This window comes from Pseudorca crassidens, chromosome 20 (assembly GCF_039906515.1).
Source record: "Pseudorca crassidens isolate mPseCra1 chromosome 20, mPseCra1.hap1, whole genome shotgun sequence".
Classification (NCBI taxonomy): Eukaryota; Metazoa; Chordata; class Mammalia; order Artiodactyla; family Delphinidae; genus Pseudorca; species Pseudorca crassidens.
Window position 1 is genome coordinate 50,139,074 of NC_090315.1, and position 20,694 is coordinate 50,159,767.

General features: G+C 44.3%; 1 protein-coding gene across 8 annotated transcripts in view; it reads right to left on the reverse strand.

The window, feature by feature from the left end:
- WDR59 (WD repeat domain 59) overlaps positions 1-19,979 on the reverse strand; it is a 109,923-nt gene extending 89,944 nt beyond the window's left edge. For 7 of the 8 annotated variants that reach the window (XM_067719806.1, XM_067719807.1, XM_067719805.1 and 4 more), the window contains exons 1-3: positions 19,809-19,979; positions 6,699-6,748; positions 2,198-2,333 (exon numbers count right to left, since the gene is read on the reverse strand). In XM_067719806.1, the coding sequence (XP_067575907.1) occupies positions 2,198-2,333; positions 6,699-6,748; positions 19,809-19,862 (240 nt within the window). In that variant the 5' untranslated portion in view covers positions 19,863-19,979. Of the gene's footprint in view, positions 1-2,197; positions 2,334-6,698; positions 6,749-19,653; positions 19,736-19,808 lie in introns of those variants that run through there. The other variant, XM_067719804.1, reaches the window with a different exon arrangement.
- Between the last annotated feature and the right edge of the window lie 715 nt (positions 19,980-20,694).

The window sequence follows — 20,694 nt, forward strand, 5'->3', positions numbered from 1 at the left end:
CAGGTGCGAGCCCTGGCCCGGGAAGATCCCACATGCCGCGGAGCAACTAAGCCCATGCGCCACAACTACTGAGCCTGTGCTCTAGAGCTCACGAGCCACAACTACTGAAGCCTGCGCACCTAGAGCCGGTGCTCCGCAACGAGAGAAGTCACTGCAATGAGAAGCCTGCACGCTGCAACAAAGAGTAGCCCCCGCTCGCTGCAACTAGAGAAAGCCCGCGCGCAGCAACGAAGACCCAACGCAGCCAAAATAAATAAATATATTTTTTTTAAAAAAAGTACATGCACGTACATGTTCTTATCGGCACTATTTATAACAGCCAGCCCAAATGTCCATCAGTGGATGAACAGACAAAATGTGGTGTATCCCTATGATGGAATATTATTCAGCCATAAAAAGGAGTAAAGTACTGATACATGCTCTGACGTGGATAAAGAAGCCAGACACAAAAGGTCATGTATGGTATGACCCCATTTATATGAAATATCCAGAATGGCTAAATCCAGAGATGGAACACAGACTGGAGGTGGCCAGGGGCTGCGGGTGGGGGAATTACTGCTTAATGGTAAGGGGGTTTCCTTTGGCGTGATGGAAATGTTTGGGAACCAGATAAAGGTGGCAGTTACATAACACTGTGAATGTAGTAAATGATACTGAATTGTTCACTTTAAATGATTGTCTGAAAAAAATAAATAAATAAGGCTCTTTCTTGCCACTCCCAAACACATGCAGTATTAATCCACTTGGGCCTAGTACTGAAGGGTCAGCCTAAATCTGTGCTTCCCAATCAGGGGAGATTTTGCTTCCCAGGGGACACCTGACAATGCCTAGAGACATTTTTGGCTGTCACGATGGGGGTGGGGGAGGATGCTACTGGCATCTAGTGGGCGAGGGGCCAGGGATGCTGCCAATTTCCTACAAAGCACAGGACAGCCCCCACCACGAAGAATGATCTGGCCTGACCTGTCAACAGTCCCAGGGATAAGGTCCACTTTAGTCGTTGTCCCTGGTTCAAGGCAGACAGTCAGATTCTATTTTGGAAATGACGGGGAACGGCAGCTTTTTGTTCCTTCTAAAGCTGACAGCATTGCTCTTCTTTCTTTTGTGAGACGCTTTCCTCTCACAGACTGTCATTCCCGACAAGAACAGACCCAGACAGCACTGCGAATGGTCATATTCCCTGGAGGATGAGAAGGGCTCCTTCAAATACTGCCCTCCCGGCCCAGTGCAAAAGGAGCCAGAGGTTTAGGTCTCTAATTGTCCTAGGAGAACAGAACACTGATAAAGAATCAGGCAAGGGATACCAGAGATGATCTAAGCCCAGATATTTTTTCAGTTGTGAACCCCTTGGAAAACCTAATGAAACATATGCATCTTTTCCCTGGAAGAATTCACATATGAACAGGATTCAATCAAAAAAGAATCCCTCCCTTTGAGTGGAAGGGTGTATGGAATCTTCTGATCCCTCTGAAAGCAATGACAGTTGCCCCCAGACCAGCTCACCAGGTCCTTCCTTAGAACCTCTTTCAGTCACTGGCTAGTTACATTCATGCAGAAAATGGGTTCTTATCACACACAGACATAGAGGTATCTACCTGTTTCCCTTTCCAAATCTGGACTCAATTCTTTGAATTACCGATGGTACCCCCAATTCTTTTCATACACATTTAAATCTGTAATTGCCTCCATCTTCCTTTTTGAACCATGCAACCCCTCTTTGCCGCCTGAGAAATGACGATTATGTCCTCTTCTCTACGTAGAACACAGACCTACCAGCCTAGATCTCACATTTAAAAGACTTTTCCGGGCTTCCCTGGTGGCGCAGTGGTTAAGAATCCGCCTGCCAATGCAGGGGACATGGGTTCGAGCCCTGGTCCAGCAAGATCCCATATGCCGCGGAGCAACTAAGCCCGTGCACCACAACTACTGAGCCTGCGCTCTAGAGCTTGTAAGCCACAACTGCTGAGCCCATGCGCCACAACTACTGAAGCCCGTGCACCTAAAGCCCATGCTCCACAACAAGAGAAGTTACCACAATGAGAAGCCCGCGCACCGCAACAAAGAGTGGCTCCCACTCGCCACAACTAGAGAAAGCCCGCGTGCAGCAATGAAGACCCAACACAGCCATAAATAAATAAATAAATTTATAAAAATAAAAAAATAAAAGCCTTTTCCTGTATTCCTTGAATGAGCTCACCGAGGCTGCAAAATAGTGCGCGAAGCTGTCATGAGGATTCCACTGCACGGCTCCAATGTCCCACTTGCTCTGGCGTGAGATCTTTCGGTGACCTTCGAAGGGGGCATCTAGACTGACGATGTATAGGAATCGGCGGCTAGGAAAACAACATCAACATTATGAAAACAGAACAGCATTAGCACTAAGATAGAAAAGTACATTTGGAATGACATACGGTTCGCAAGCAGTGCTCAAAAAATCCCCAGATGTACATGACGTTTATCGACTCCGAAAGGCATACAAGTGACAAGAGTAACTCGTGGCTGCTGGGCAAGTGGGAGCCATACTCCCTGTGAGATCTGTCTCTAGAGATGGTCCTCCCTCCCATATCCATGGAAGTCTGACCTCCTCCACCAGATTCAGCTCCAGCCCAGCCCTCTCCCAGGCTTTTCCAATCCCCCAGTTAGGATCATAGCTGCTTCCACACGACTCCCATGACACAGTCTGCATTTGGACTACAGCACAGCACTTATCTCTGTAGCAGAACTGCTAACGTAAATGTTCCTGTCCCAAACCAACTGAGTGTTTGGGGTATGGAGCATGTCTTGAATATCTCTATATGTCCCTCCTCACTAGGCACAGTGCTTTGCATGCAATAAACGTGTGTAAAATTAAACACCTCGCTTATCACTTAGCTAAATAATTTGAGAAGATCTCAAATTCCCGTGCAAGTTGACTACTTGGTGATGGGAACTAAATTAACACTATCAGAAGGGGAAACAATAACCAAAAAATAATAATAATGAAAATAATAATAAGTGCCAATAATGTTCAAGGTGCCAATCAATATAAAGGATCTGAAAACGGTGATGTCCTTTGTTCACCTATTTTCCTTCTGTTTTAAGAAAAAAATCCTTGGTGTGTGTATCAACCTCTTCAGCAGCCATCAGCGGTTCTTTGTTGGGGAGCGCTCCAAGCCCCCGGGAGTCGGCGAGGACAGGTGGGCTCGATAATGAAGAAAAAGATTAACTGTCCCCGCTCAGAACAGACAGGAAGTAGAAAGTTAAAATGGCATGTAGAACTCTAGCAGAAACCCGAGGAGGGATGGATTAAGAGAGAAAGGAAGCACAGGTAAGACACAAACTAAGAGAATTTCTGGGGCTTCTGAGAAAGTTGATATAGTACAAAGACCTAGAAACTCTGACCTCTTCCTAAGGAATCATCTGATCCCATGGCAGGCAGGCCGGCATTTCCCATTAGAATGAAACAGGGCAAAGGCCAAGCACTATATATATGGCGTGTTTTTCAGCAGGGGAAATCAGACACAGTACAGGGCAAATGCAGAACAGCAGAAGGTGGGCACTTCAGGATAAACATGCCTGATTGGACATAACATGTTTGTCTTCATCCCCCACTGAAGACCCACTAGAATAAGAGTGAAAACATAAAAGACGGAAACCCACAAAGAAAATGAGGGAGGAAACGGAAAGCCGACAGAAAAATGGTTAAGTGATCCAGGGGAAAAACAACCAGCACCCAAGGGCCTGCAGAGCGAGCTGGTTCACACTGTGGAAATCCAGGCCCGCAGGAGCTGGAGAGGAAGAGAAACTACCTCAGAGGAGCCCTGGGCCTGGGACAAGAGGCACGGCAGGGGGTGAGTGAGAGCTGCTGTGCTCAAAACAGGGCAGGAAGTGGAGGGTGAGACGCTCAGGCCTCTTTCCCTGCTCAGAACTCACAACACATGGCTTTTAGTCTTCAGATGGTGACTAATGACAAGCAGATTCTTCTCAGGAGGAAGTGTGCAGCCCAAGAAAGAACGAAAGTGAACAAAACAACAACAACAATAAAGCCCTGGAGATGATGGCATCTGGGCACCCTCCAACAAAAGGGCCTAGTTCCCACCTGATCTCCCTACAGTGGATCCCACCATTGCACACGTAAACAGAGATTCCACTCACTCTTTAATATTAACAGAGAGCCCATGAGCATCAGTCACAGCAGGAAACTTGAAAGACAGAGACCAACACAGCCGAAAGGAAAAGAAGGAAATGGGCGGCACAGAGGAAAGAAGAAAACCTAGAATTAATATTCTCAGAGACATGAAAGAAGACAATTTAAAGAACAGAGAACAAGAGCTCTTGGAAACTAAAGTTATAGTTGAAATTTTAAAACCTGACAGAAGGGTTGGAAGTTAAAGTTGAAGAAAACTCCCGGAATGCAAAACAGAAAGATAAAAAGACCGAAAGTTCAGAAGAGAATCCATACAGGATATCCAACATGCACTAAGAGAAGCTCCACAAAGAATGAGGAAAATTATCAAAGACATAATGCTGGAAAATTTCTCCAAACTAAAAGACACAGATTTCCAGACTGAAAGGGCCGTCCCAGGTGCTAAAATTATTTGTTATTTTAATCTGAATGGTGACCATATGGGTGTATATATATATGTAAATTTATTTGAGCTGTTCACTTAAGCATACACTTTACTACACATATTTTAAAGTTCAATATAAGAAAATGAAATGGTGAACTTCAAGATCATGTTGAAAAATAACATGGACGTATGCATGTCTAAGAACACATCAGAATAAGAACACTCGCATGATTTCCAGTTATATAATCCCGTTCTCTCCTAGAATGCTACAAATGACAATATCCACATCAGTCAATACTGAGAAATCTAACGTCTGAGATACAGTTCTTCCAGGGCACCTGCAAGTATTTTATGGGTTGTTAATATGGCTACATAATGCCAAGTATATGTTATTTTTCTATTTGTTTGGATAAAACAGGTAATAATGTCAAAAACGGGAGGAGGGTCCCTCTAAGTGCCCAGCACAATGAATGAAAAAAGACACATACCAAAGCGGTCACAGTGAAAATTTCACACACACGAGAGGTAAAGATAACACTAGAGATAAAGATAGGATTTCTCCAAAGAGAAAAAATAGGTCACATACAGAGTCCAGAATCAGAATGGCATAGGATCTCTTGACAATAACTCTGAGAAAAAGAACTCCACATACTGATTTAACCCAACAATTGTTACATGACTACATTGGAAGGAGGGGGAAGGCCAGGTATATATACATAAGGGACTCACAACTGAAGTAAAAGTGCTAAATATTCATCATCTACTGTAAGAAGTCAATTTGAATATCTGTGATGGATAAATCAAGATACAGCAGTGTATGTAGTATACCACTTGGAAAAATAGAAGCCACCCAAAATAAACAGCTAAAGAGTCTTAACTGGTTGCCTCTGGTGAGTGAGATCAGGGTGGGGAAAAAGGTGAGGTGGGGGGCTTCCCTGGTGGTGCAGTGGTTAAGAATCCACCTGCCAATGCAGGGGACACGGGTTCGATCGCTGGCCCGTTAAGACCCACATGCTGTGAAGCAACTAAGCCCGTGCGCCACAACTACTGAGCCTGTGCTCTGGAACCCATGCTGTGCAACAAGTGAAGCCATGACAGTGAGAAGCCTGCGCACCCCAAGGAAGAGTAGCCCCTGCTTGCCTCAACTAGGGAAAGCCCACGCACAGCAACGAAGACCCAATGCAGCCAAAAATAAATAAAATAAATAATTTTTTTTAAAGGGTGAATTGCATGGTATGTGAATTATATCTCGATAAAGCTATTTTTTAAAAAAGTGAGTTTGGCTGGGGCAGAAAAGAGACATACCAATTTTTCCTATCTATGCATTCAGGGTGACACAAGAAAATGGTATCAATAACTGTCTCTGGGGAGTGGAGTCAGAGGTAGGACGGAAACTTACTTTCCATGGTATATCCTTCTGAATTAATGTTTGCTATGGTTTTATTTAAAAGTAATTTAAAACATGATTTCAAAATAAAATAATGAATAGAAAACACTTCATTTTATAAATGGGTTCATAAACAACTAAGTTAATGAACATATAGCTAACTCTGAGAGGTAGTAATCTAGAGCAACATGAAAGGAAAGGGACTCTGACCATTAAATGTTATCATACTGGTACAATGTTAGGATGATTAGCAAATGCAGGGACCTTAATTGCCAGAATCTTAATTTTGAACCAGAAGACACTACAGAAATTATGTAGTTCAACTTCTTCATGATGAAATCGAACTGCTTCATGAGAAAACCGAAGTCCAGGGAGGCCAACTGAATAAATGTCCAAGGGCTCATAATCAATGGCCAAACTGTAACCCAGATCCTCTCAATCCTAGGAACTAGCTACCTGTTAGACCATACCACACAGCATCCTTCTGAAGAGTCCATTCACTAAACAGAAAATGGCAATTTCAAGACCAAGCTACCAGTCACTAACATTTCAAAGGAATTTTATTGCTCACCTGTTAGGGCAGAGAAAAAAATAAACTGCAAATAATCCCCACAACTACCACTGAGGTCACTAGGACAGCAGAACTAAACCCTATGACTGTAATCCTTAAATAAGAAAGTATTTTCCAATTTCCCAGAAACCTCTTGATTTGCAATTTGTTCCCAGAAATCGTGGCAGACGAACGCTGTACGCTCACTTACCCGGAAAGCACTGCATGCTGCCCCAGACAGTCCACAGACATTGCAGTTGCCTGTGAGAGAGAACACAGATTCAGTTCTGCCAGCAAAGCCAGCTCAGGTTAGAGAAGACAGGCAGGTAGACACCTGTGGGTCTTCCTCTTCCCATGGCCCAGGCAGTCCCCAGCTGGCAGTTCTCTACAGTGGATACCTTAACCCCCTTCTAATTCTCATTCAAATCTCACATTCACCTTCCACAATAGGGCAGCAGTTGTCTGTTCCCCCTGAGACCAGGACTACACACAATCTAACCTGGGACATCTTTCTCTCTCTGTCTCTCTCTCTCACACACACACACACACACACACACACACACACATACACACACATATACACACATACACACACCATCCATGCCTTCCCAAAGGGCATGGACTCCTCCAAGCCGAATGGCAATTGGTAATATTCAAACACCACCTCTGCTGAATCCACGGTCACATTCTTGTCATTGAGATGCCCAGTTCCCATTTAATCTGAGATTTCCAGCACCTTTTACTGCCTTCCATTTCCCAGGTCTCCCAGTTCCTAGGGATCACCATCTTTTCAGGATCTGAGGTCCAATTTCCCAAAGACCACACCAAACCAAACAAATCTACATTCAGGCGGGAGCGTGAGGCTAATTTTAATCATGGGCGTTATAGCCCTAAATTCTCTTATTTGGACAAGTTCAAGTCCTGCTGTATTCTCAGGGCATTATCTGAAACAGTTTGTGCCGTTGTTTGGTCATTAAATGCTCTAAGTTCTTTCCAAGAGTCTATCAAGAGAGAATGCATTTTGTACATTCTGCTACACTCACACATCACAAATGGTAAACAGAAATTCTCTTCCTCACTCTCGCTGGTCTTATTAATGGGTTTCTCACCTGTACACCCTCAAGAAACACGTCACAGGTAACATTAGGGACAAGAAGCCAGAGTGCTTTCACTGGAGGCTGAAAAGGGATTATTATGCATCCTTCATTCCACTAGAGTCATGAGCAGAGAATAGCCCAGCTGGAAAAGCAGGTAGTGAAATGAGATGCCATTTCCAGAACTCTTCTGTGCAATGTATACATTAAGGGTATGAAAGAGGGCAAGATGGTACCTCCAACCAGGGACGGTACCATCTTTCTAGAGTGTGTGTGGTAGCAAGAATGCTAAGGTGGCCCCAAGATTCTGGGCCCTTGGTGTACATACACATTCTCCCCATTATTCAAACACTAATCTAGGTACTGCTACAAACGGATTTTGAGATGTAATTAAAGTCCCAAATCAGTTAACCCTAAGAAAGAGAGACCCGAAACAACCCAAATGCCCATCAGCTGATGAATGAACAAACAAAACGTGGCATATACACACAATGGCATACATGCTACAGCATGAATGAACCTTGAAAACATTATGCTAAGTGAAATGTCAGACAAAAAAGGATAAATACTGCATGATTCCACTTATATGAGGTGTCTAGACTAGGTAAATTCATAGAAACAGCAAGTACAGTAGAGGTTGCCAGGGGCTGGGGGTGTGGGGTGTTATTGTTTAATGAGTACGGAGTTTCCGTTTGAGATGACGAAAAATTTCTTGGGGGAGGGAGGAGGGGGAGATAGAGAGACCTAATCACATCAACTCTTTAAAGCTAAGTCTAGAGGTCAGAGACAGAGGAAGTCAGAGATTTGAAGGGTGAGGGATTGATTTAACATGGAGAAGACTCTTTGCTGCTGGCTGTGAAGATGGACAGACCACATGGCAGAAGCTGAGAGTGACCTCTAAATAACAATCAGCAAAAAACCAGGGACCTCTGTCCTATAACCCTCAGGAACCGAATGCTTCCAACAACCTGAATGAGTTTGTTAGCAGATTCTTCCCTAGTCAGCTGAGCCTCCTGACGAGAACACAGCCAACGGATGCCTGGGTTTCAGCCTATGAGACTGAAGAGAGAAAGCAGTCAGGCAGAGCCTGGATCTCTGACCTACAGTACCGTGAGCTAATAAGTGGGTGGTGCTTCAAGCTGCTAAGTTTGTGGTACGGTGACAATAAAGGATGATCTGGTAATAATACCTCCCAAAAAAGTCACGTTGTCATTTTGTCTTTTTTTTTTTGGCCACGCTGCACAGCATGCAGGATCTTAGTTCCCTGACCAGGGATCAGACCCATGTCCCCTGCAGTGGAAGCGTGGAGTTCCAACCACTGGACCACTAGGAACTCCCCTAAAGTCATGTCCTTTGACTCAGTAATTCCACCTCCAGAATCTATCCAAAATACAGCCAAAACTTTCATACACAGAGTTGTTGAATTCATGTTATCTATAAGTAAATTATAGATCTCTAGACAATGAAATGTTCTAGAAGCATTAAAGAATGACATAGAAAAATGCAGGAGCCTGCAATGAGAGTATCATAACTCACCATATCACCTTATCAGAGCAAGTTATTTTTTAAGAAGTAAAACAAAAAAACCCACACCTAACTGATATTTCCCCACTCCTATCCCAGAAAGAAAGAGGCCAATGTTATGCTTGCAGGAGCACATGAAGGAGGGTTTGCTAGGCTGTCCCAAAGGGGGAAATGGAGAAAGGGAAGTGCTTTAAGCAAAGGACCTAAAAATAAACTGACCAGAGTAAAAGGTGGTGCTTTGTCAGGGACAAGAATCCCCCTGGAAAGGCCTCAGCACCCTCAGTGCACCCGATGGGGAATGGCTGAGAGATGCTAAGTCTGGGCATCAGGGGTGAAGAACCATAGGGTTCTCGTATGATCCCTCTGTAAAGAGAGGAAGGGAGCCCCATAGTGACTGAGAGAGAACTTCCCACCAGCCTGCAGGCAGAGCCCTGCTGCAGATTAAAGACAACTTAGAGGAGTACAGGAAAGTGGTATTTCATTCCTTACTATGAACTAAAATTTAAATCAGCTACTTAGCCTGAAAAAAGTATCCCAAAATGTTTAGATGGTAGTTGTTCCTACGGGATTTTAATTTGATTCCTCTCAATGAGTCTACATTTTTGTATTATTTCTATATTTGCATTATTTTATAATAAAAAGCACTGTCTTTCCGAGGCTCCTTCCAACTCTCTTCTCTTTCCATTCTTCTCATCTAGGCCTGAGACTTGGTCTACAGCAACACCCTCCCAACAGTCTACCTTCCCGTCTCCCGTCTCCATTCAACCTAACACTGAACCTCTGAAGACAGAGTTCTAATTACATCAATCCACTGCTCTCAAACCTTTGTTGGTTTTTCTCACTCTGAATAAAATCAAGCATAGACTCCTCAGCCTTCAGGTCCTTCCAAATCAGACACTTACAGAATTTCTCAGGCTGACCCACACTCTACCTGCTCAAGCCGCACCCATTCACAGCACTCACCCGATTTTGCAACTCTCCCAATTCTGAAGAGATGCTTAAGCTCTTCCTTCCGCCTAGAAAGTCCTTCTCTCCTACTCTGCTGTTGAAATTCTACTCAACTTTTAAGGCTCAAGACATACCTCCTCTAAGAAGCTCACCCAGCGTCCACCAAGGGGACTCCACCTTCTCCTAAAGTACCTTCCCTGCCCCTCCATCACAGGACTTGCCTTAACTTGCTTTGTGGTACAGTGAGTCCCCTACACATGAACGAGTTCCATTCTGAGAGCAAGTATGTAAGTCCAATCTGTTCATAAGTCCAACCAAGTTAGCCTAGGTACCCAACTAACACAATTGGCTATATAGTACTGTACTGTAAAAGGTTTATAATACTTTTCACACAAATAATACATAAAAAACAAACAAAAAATAAAGACAACATTTTTAATCTTACAGTACAGTACCTTGAAAAGTACAGTAGTACAGTACAACAGCTGGCATACAGGGGCTGGCATCGAGGGAACAGGCAAGAAGAGTTACTGACTGGAGGAGGGAGAGGAGGTGGGAGATGGTAGAGCTGAAGGATCGCCAGCAATAGGAGACGGAGGGCAAGCTGCAGTTTCACTCACGCCTGATGTAGATGGAACGCACGTTCACATCTTTGAAAGTTCGCAACTTGAAGGTTCGTTTGTAGGGGACTTACTGTAGTTACTGCTGTGCACATTGATCCTCTCCCACGAGCTGTGAGCCCCTGCAGGTGAGGGCCTATTTCATTTCTCCCAGAGCTCCCAATGAGGTGCTTTGTGAATGCAGTCACTCTGCACACATCTGATAGTTTTGAAGATGGGTCAGAACCAGGTGAAAATCAGGGTCCTCCCAGCTCGGAATGTGCGGACATCTCAAAGAATTTTTTTCAGTAGTTTCCCTTGCTAATTTATCACCCATGAATTTATCTATACTTCTCCAGTTCCCTCACTTTTTTAATACCTCCTAGGATAATGAACTTTGATAGTTCATTGCCTGCTGTGGGAAACCTTCTATTGGAATAGAGAGAACTGACGAGCAAAGTTTGTGTACCTTATCCCCACATTTTATGATGTAAAATTCCAACCATACCTTTTCTGAACCTTTGTTTTTAGAAATTGAAAATTCCTCTCCCACCTGCAGGAAACAAACTTATGTTCAGAAATGCTCCCTGTCAAGGTGACATCTTTAGACAAAAGAGAATAAAGTTCTTTACAGCCCTGCCCTTTCTGCAGGATGGTGGCCTTTGCAGCACTTTAGGAGTCATATGACCTCTACAAAATAAGACTGCCATAGCACTGACAGTGACGGTTGATTCTTACTGGCCTAGAGAAAATGTAATTCATAACGTGGAAAAGAAAAGCTAACTGATGGCTGATAAAAGATACCATTTCATGAGACTCTGTGAGCCTCTGTACACAAATTGCTGCTGCCCTTTTTCAAAAAAATCACTTTTTCATGAAGGCTGCTGTGTTCTTAAGCATTTGGTCTCACCAATCCAAAGAAATTGACTGTGTTGCATCAAAAGGAAGAAAGTTTCTACATGGCATTTCTGCAGACATAAAACACAGTTCATCTGGTGCAGCAGAAAGGATGTGCATGGGCTTTATGTCAGACTGGATTCAGAAGCCTCTTCTACCACCTCTCCGGTGGACAACAATAAAAAATGGTCCAGCACAGGTTGTCACTGGCCTCCTGCACTGTTGGCTGTTTACTGGCTGTTTTACTTGATCCTGTGGCAGCATCAGAACTCATGATCACTCCCTCCTTAAAACCACTGGCTTCGTGACATGACTGCCTCCTGGACTCTTCCTAGCTTTGGACACTTGAAGGAACAGCTAGGAAAGTCTGTTCCTAATCCGTCCATTTCTTCCTGTCTCTGCCTCAGCTCAGGCCTTTGTCGGTCCTCCCCTGGACAGGGACACCCGCCTGTCACCAGCCTTGCTCCCTCCACCCTCAGGACTGTTGCAGGACCTACCTCTGGCTATGCTGCTTGCTTGCTCACACTCCCTTAGTGGTTCCCCACAGCCTGAGCATGACATTAAAGATCACTTCAGACCTCTCTTCCTGGGCTTCCTTGGTGGCGCAGTGGTTAAGAATCTGCCTGCCAGTGTACGGGACACGGGTTTGAGCCCTCATCCAAGAAGATTCCACATGCCGCAGAGCAATTAAGCCCGTGCACAACTACTGAGCCTGAGCTCTAGAGCCCACAAGCCACAACTACTAAGCCCACGTGCCACAACTACTGAAACCCGCGCACCTAGAGCCCGTGCTCCGCAACAAGAGAAGCCACAGAAATGAGAAGCCCACGCACTGCAATGAAGAGTAGCCCCCACTCGCCATAACTAGAGAAAGCCTGTGTGCAGCAATGAAGACCCAACACAGCCAAAAATAAATAAACAAATTTTTTTTTTTTTAAAAAGAAGGAAAGTGTAGTGGCTTAAAAAAAAAAAAAAAAGGGGCTTCCCTGGTGGCGCAGTGGTTGAGAGTCCGCCTGCCGATGCAGGGGACGCAGGTTCATGCCCTGGTCCGGGAGGATTCCACATGCCGCGGAGCGGCTGGGCCCGTGAGCCATGGCCGCTGAGCCTGCGCGTCCGGAGCCTGTGCTCTGCAACGGGAGAGGCCACAACAGTGAGAGGCCTGCGTACCGCAAAAAAAATAAAAATAAAAATAAATAAAAGAAGGAAAGTGTAGTGGCTTAAAAAAAAAAAAAAAAAAAAGGGCTTCCCTGGTGGCGCAGTGGTTGAGAGTCCGCCTGCCGATGCAGGGGACATGGGTTTGTGCCCTGGTCCGGGAGGATCCCACATGCCGTGGAGCGGCTAGGCCCGTGAGCCATGGCGGCTGATCCTGCGCGTCCGGAGCCTGTGCTCCGCAATGGGAGAGGCCACAGCAGTGAGAGGCCCGCATACCGCAAAAAAAAAAAAAAAATCTGGGACTTCCCTGGTGGTCCAGTGGTTAGACTCCATGCTCTCAATGCAAGGGGCAGAGGAGACATCTGTCTGAGGAGACGTGACAACTAAATATAATGTGGTATCCTGGATGGAATCCCAGAACAGAAAAAAGACATTAGGTAAAAAGTAAGGAAATCTGAGTTAAATATGCATTTTGGTTAATATATCAATATTGATTCATTAACTGTGGAAAATGTACCACACTAGTGTAAAATGTTATTAACAGGGGAAACCTATCAATAATTACTTCAAATGTAAAAGGACTAAATTCTCCAATCAAAAGACAAAGAGTGACTGAATGGATAAAAAAAGCAGGACCCATCTATATGCTGCCTACAGGATACTCGCTCTAGATGTAAGGACATACAGACTGAAAGTGAAGGAATGGAAAAAGATATTCTATGCAAATGGAAACCAGAAGAAAGCTGGAGTAGCTATACTTCTATCAGACAGAATAGACGTTAAAACAAAGACTGTTAGCAGAGACAAAGATAGGTGTTACACTACCAAATGTAAAATAGATGGCTAGTGGGAAGCACAGGGAGATCAGCTTGGGGCTTTGTGACCACCTAGAGGGGTGGGTTAGGGAGGGTGGGAGGAAGATGCAAGAGGGAGGGGATATGGGGATATATGTATACATATAGCTGATTCACTTGGTTATACAGCAGAAACTAACACAACACTGTAAAGCAATTATACTCCAATAAAGATGTTAAAATAAATAAACAAATAAATAAATACCAAAAAAAGATAGGTGCTACATAATGATAAAGGGGTTAATCCAACAAGAGGATATAATATTTATAAACATTTATGCATTAAATATAGGAGCCCCTAAATATATAAAGCACATATTAGCAGGCCTAAGGGAAGAAACAGACAACAGTATAATAATATTAGAGAATTTTAATGACCAACTTGCCTCAATGGATGGATCATCCAGATAGAAGGTCAATAAGGAAACATCAGCCTTAAACAACACATTTGGTCAGATAGACATAACAGTTATATCTAAAATATTCCATCCAAAAGCAACAGAACAGGGACTTCCCTGGTGGTCCAGTGGTTAAGAATCCGCCTTCCAATGCAGGAGATGCAGGTTTGATCCCTAGTCAGGGAACTAAGATCCCACAGGCCACAGGGCAACTAAGCCTGTGCACCACAAGTAGAGAGAAGCCCATGTGCTGCAATTAGAGAAGACCGTGCACCACAACAAAAGATCCTGCATGCCACACCTAAGACCAGACACAGCCAAACGTAAAATTAAAAAAAAAAAAAGCAACAGAATACACATTCTTCTGAAGTGTGCATGAAAAATTTTCCAGGATAGATCATATGTTAGGCCACAAAACAAGTCTTAATAAATTTAAGAGGACTGAAATCATATCAAGCGTCTTTTCTAACCACAATGGTATAAAATGAGAAATTACTCACTCAAACAAAACTGGCAGAAAATTCACAAATATGTAGAAATTAAACAACATGCTACTGAACAACAAATGGGTCAAAGAAGAAATAAAAAGAAATTTAAAAAATACCTTGAGACAAAGAAAAATGGAAATATAACATACAAAAAATTGTGGGATGCAGCAAAAGCAGTTCTAAGAGGGAAGTTCATAGCAATAAATGTCTATCTCAAAAAACAAGAGAAGTCTCAAATAAACAATCTAACTTTACACCTCAAGGAACTAGAAAAAGAACAAAAGAAGCCCAAAGTTAGTAGAATGAAAGAAAATAACAGGGACTTCCCTGGCGGTCCAGTGGTTAAGACTCCACACTCTCAATGCAGGGGGCATGGGTTCGATCTCTGGTTGGGGAAGTTCCGCATGCCACAGGGAGCAGCCAAAAAAAAAAAAAAAAAAAAAGACAATAGAGAAGATCAATGAAACTAAGAGCTGGTTCCTTGAAAAGATAAACAAAATTGACAAGCTTATGGCTAGCCTCACCAAGAAAAATCGGAGAGGGCTGAAATAAAATCAGCAATGAAAGAGGACATATTACAACTGATACCATAGAAATACAAAGCATCATAAGAGACTACTATGAACAATTATATACCAACAAACTGGACAACCCAAAAGCAACGGGTAAATTCCTAGAAACTTACAATCTACTAAGATTGAATCATGATGAAACAGAAAATCTGAACAGACTGATTACTATTAAAAAGACTGAATCAGGGCTTCCCTGGTGGCGCAGTGGCTGGGAGTCCACCTGCTGATGCAGGGGACACGAGTTTGTGCCCCGGTCCAGGAAGATCCCACATGCCGCGAAGTGGCTGGGCCCGTGAGTCATGGCCGCTGAGCCTGCGCGTCCGGAGCCTGTGCTCCGCAACGGGAGAGGCCACATCAGTGAGAGGCCCACGTACTGCAAAAATAAAAAATAAAAAAAAAAAAAATACTGAATCAGTAATCAAAAACCTGCTAACAAACTTAAGTCCAGGACCAGAGAGCTTCACTGGTGAATTCTACAAAACATCCAAAGAAGATTTAATACCAAACCTTCTCAAACTTTTCCAAAAACCGTAAGAGCAGGGAACTCTTCCAAACTCATTTTATGAAGCCAGTATTACCCTGATACCAAAACGAGATAAGGACATCACAAGAAAAGAACCAATATCCCTGATGAACACAGATGCAAAAATCCTCAACAAAATATTAGCAAACTGAATTCAACAAGACATTAAAAGGATCATAGTGTGACTTATTCCTTGGATGCAAGGATGATTCAATAACCACAAATCAGTCAATGTGATACACCACGTTAACAAAATGAAGAATAAAAATCATATGAACATCTCAATAGATGCAGAAAAAGCATTTGACAAAATTCAACGTCCATTTATGATAAACACTCTCAACAAAGTAAATATAGAGGGAACGTACCTCAACATAATAAAGTCCATATATGACAAGCCCACAGCTAACATCATACTCAACAGTGAAAAACTGAAAGCCTTTCTTCTAAGATCAGGAACAAGACAAGGATGCCCACTCTTGTCACATCTATTCAACACAGTATTGGAAGTCCTAGCCAGAGCAAATTAGGCAAGAAAAAGAAATAAAAGGTATCAAAATTTGAATGGAAGAAGTAAAACTGTCACCATTTGCAGAAGACACGACATTAAATACAGAAAACTCTAAAGACTCCATCAAAAACCTGTTAGGACTAATAAACTAATTAAAGTTGTGGGATACAAAATTAATACACAAAAATCTGTAGCATTTCTATACACTAATATACACTAATACATCATCAGGACAAGATATAAAGAAAACAATGCCATTTACAATTGCATCAAACAATCCCATTTACAACCTAGAAATAAATTTAACCAAGGAGGTGAAAGACATGTATACTGAAAACTATAAAACATTAATGAAAGAAATTGAAAAGGACACATACAAATGTTAAGATATCTTGTGCTGGGACTTCCCAGGTGGTCCAGTGGTAGAGAATCTGCCCTCCAACGCAGGGGACACGCGTTTGATCCCTGGTCAGGGAGCGAAGATCCCACATGCCGCGGGGCAACTAAGCCTGCGTGCCACAACTGAGCCTGGGAGCCTCAACTAAAGAGACCACGTGCTGCAAACTACAGAGCCCATGCGCTCTGGAGCCTGCGCACCACAACTAAAGAGAAAACACACACGCCACAACTAGAGAGGAGCCTGCGCGCCACAACTAGAGAGGAGCCTGCACGCCACAACTAGAGAGGAGCCCGCACACCGCAATGAAGAGCCCACCCACGGCAACAAAAGATCCTGCCTGCCTCAACGAAGATCCCACGTGCTGCAACTAAGACCCAACACAGCCAAAAAAAAAAAAAAAATTAAAAAAAAAAGGACTTCCCTGGTGGCGCAGTGGTTAAGAATCCACCTGCCAATGCAGGGGACACGGGTTCCAGCCCTGGTCCGGGAAGATCCCACATGCCCCTGAGCAACTAAGCCCGTGCACCACAACTACTGAGCCTGCGCTCTAGAGCCAGCAAGCCACAAGTACTGAACCCGCATGCCACAACTACTGAAGCCTGCACACCTAGAGCCCATGCTCTGCAACAAAGAGAAGCCACCACAATGAGAAGCCTGAGCACCGCAACGAAGAGTAGCCCCCGCTCGCCACTAGAGAAAGCCCGTGTGCAGCAACGAAGACCCAACACAGCCAAAAATAAATAAATACAATAAATTTATTTTTTAATTAATTAATTAATTAATTAAAATACACTGTCTCGGGCTTCCCTGGTGGCGCAGTGGTTGAGAGTCCGCCTGCCGATACAGAGGACACGGGTTCGTGCCCCGGTCTGGGAAGATCCCACATGCCACGGAGCGGCTGGGCCCGTGAGCCATGGCCGCTAAGCCTGCACGTCTGGAGCCTGTGCTCCGCAACGGGAGAGGCCACAACAGTGAGAGGCCCACATACCGGAAAAAAAAAAAAAAAAAACACTGTTTCAGTCACACTAGCCCCATTTCAAGTGTTGAAGAGCCACATTTCCATCATCTCAGAAAGTTCTAGTGGATGGTGTTGCTCTAGAAAACTATCGCTAAGCTTTCTTAGCGTTCACACTCATCGATTCCAGGGACCACTTCAGAGTAGATGCCAAGCAGCACAGCTTCCTCACTATTAATCGGTGAAAGTAACATCTGTTTTATAAAGTAAATGACACATATAAAATGTAAAAAAGTTTCACCTTTCAGACTGGGGTTTTTCTTTGAAAAACCTAAAAGCTTTAAATTTTTTAAATGATTTTTAAAAGTGGTGGGGTCACACCAACGAAGATCCAATGCAGCCAAAAAAAAAAAAAAGGTGGTGGGCTGTTAGGAAAAGTTTATTGTTCTGCCTTTTCAGAAAGGCGGTGTGAAGAGTTTTAACTTTTTCTTTCTACATTAATGAAATAGTTAATAAAATGAGTCCCTACCCCTCCCAGCGATCACCAAAATCAACTACAAAACCATGCTAATTCACACTAAGACTCACCCTTCCAAATGAATAGAAAAATAAGAAAGAAAAACAGAAACTCCCACAAGGCAGTTAAATTACCCAATTTAGTTTGTTCTCTTACTATGACAACTGCTGTTTAGGTTTAATTATTTGATACGACTTCATAGCATCCTAATATATGTGTCAACACCCTCTCTGCAGGTCTTTTCAATTACATCTGTGTAGAGAAGTAGGGGTGAGACTACCTGGGTTTCTGTGAAAATTAAAGGGTTTGCAGATTAGTAGCTTCCAAATTAGCAAGCTCAGAGGTAGGACACATGATTCTCTTCTTAGTCCCCAGTGAAAGCAATTAACAAAAAGGGTAACAGGAATATGGTTCTTTTCCCCTGGGAGTCTGGCATCTTTCTTCCTCCCAGAGACACCATGCTGACAGTGCAAAGTGCTTTAGGATCCTTTCACCCAAATGCGGTTGCTCAAACTCTCCATGGGCACTATGTATCAAGGGCAGCCATAGAGCAAATTGGTGGGAAGTTCTCCCCTCATGCATCTTTACGGCAAAAGAAGGGATAGGTTTTAGAAAGAAGAAACCACATCACCCCCTTATCGTAAATCCAGATTCCCCTTCAGTATAAGTCACCTGCGCACCAACACAGTGCCTGGTACAGTGTGCACCTGTCAAAAGCTCAATAAACCCTTACTGAAAAAATGACTGAATGAAAGTCTGGCACACTGAAGGTATTCAATAAATTATGTGTTCGATACATGAAGAGAATCACCAACACACTGTCCTAGGTGCTGGGGAAAGGGGGGCATGATATTGATTGTAAAACGACTGTATGACAGGCTCATACAGTATGAAGCAGAGTAGTGTAATGAGCACAACAAGGCCCTGGGGCCAGACGCCTGTGTTCAAATCCCAATGCGACCACATAATGGGAGGCCTTGGCCAAGTCACTTGGGATCAGCCAAATGGGGATCAGCTTCCCTGTTGGGGGAAAAAAAAAAAAAATCTACTTATCTTGCCTGGTTCTTTCATGAATTAGAAAAAGGAAATGTAGATCACTTAGCACAAGGCATATGGAAGGAACGAAATAGAAAAATGGTAAAAATTCCTAGTAAATACTAGCGTTCCTTTGGGCTTACTATGTGTCCAGCACTGTGCCACACATTCTAAAGGTATGACCTCAAAATTCTCACAGCAACCCTATGAGGTAGGTACGATTCGCACCTCTTACAGGTGAGAAAACATGCGCAGAGAGTGATGACAGGCTAAGAGCTGAGGCGGGATTCGAACGCGGGCAATACATGCAGTGCATACTCCTATTCACCTACGGTATTTTCCACTATCCTAGCATCAGTAGCCACTTAAAAGCTTAGGCGCGAAACAGGCACTTTGCATGCAGTTTTTTTTTTTTTTTATCGAATCCACTCCAAAGACCTGTGAGGCAGGGTTAAGTCCATGCATCTGAGGCTCAAATAAGTTCTGCGACTTGCCCAAAGTCACTAGGCGCAGGGGTACCTAAACCCCCTCGCTCACCACCGTGGTCATGGGAAGCCTCCCCTCAGCGCTCACTAGCGCGCAATCTCTGCAGTTCGATGTCCCCAGGGAGACCCCACTCCCGGTATCCACGAGGGGAACCCCGAAACCCCGCCCATGCCAGCCCCAAACACCCGCAACGGTCATCAAGGATCCTCTCACCCGCTTGGGTCTGACAGGTCCGGGTCACTCCCTTGCCCATCTCTCCAGCCCGGACTGGGGGTCGCCCCGCCGCCCCCAAGAATGACCCGGCAGCGTGGGGGAGGGGAACCAGAAAGGGCGCATGCTTAAAAGGCTCCATTAGGCCCCGAGCTCACCTGGGAGTCGCGGAACTCCACCACCACGTTCTCGCTGCTCCATCGCGCCGCCATCTCCCGCGCCCAGACTCGGCGGTCCCAGGACTACGCGTTCCCACCCACGACACCCGCCTTCCCGGGTTCGGTGAGCCCCACGCAGCCCCGAGCCAGTCCAGCCACGCCCCGTCCCCCCTTCCGTCTGACTGCAAACCATTGGCTGACCCAAACACTGGCTCCGCCCCCTCTTCCCAGATTATCCAATTGAGGCACCGCGCCTGCCCCAAAACAGACACGCCCCCTTAGTTCGTCACTCTGCTAGAGTCACCCACGCTCCTCGCGCCTGTGAATACACGCCCCCTGCCGCGAGCTCTGCCGGGAGTTGTAGGCCAAGGTCTGGCCACTTGTGGGCAATACGCGAAGAGCTTGCAGGTTAAGGTTTGGACGAGGGGAGGCACCTCTCTGTCTCCTCGCTGGTGTCCTTCGCAAGGCCCAGGCCGTATATAACCAAAGCCCGACATTAGTGCAAACCAGTGGTTACCTCTTCCCCTGAGGCCTGCCACAAAGGCATTGGAAAGAGTGAATTGTTTTATACAGTACAGCGGCGACTGCCAAAGTATCCAAGGACCCAGGGGGTCTCCGAAGGCAAAACAATTTTCATAGTCATACAAAGAAGTTATTTGCCTTTTTCATTTTCTTTCACCAGTGTACAATGGAGTTTTCCAGAGGCTACATGATACATATTAGTAACAGATTGAACGTAGAAGCAGATGTGAAAATCCAGTGGGTTTCTGTTAAGCCAGACATTAAAGGGATTTGCCACTCTTCTCACAAAACCATTATTTTGGAAAATAGTTATTTTTTACTTACAAAATGTGTTATTGATGTGAATGCACATTGATGTTTAAAT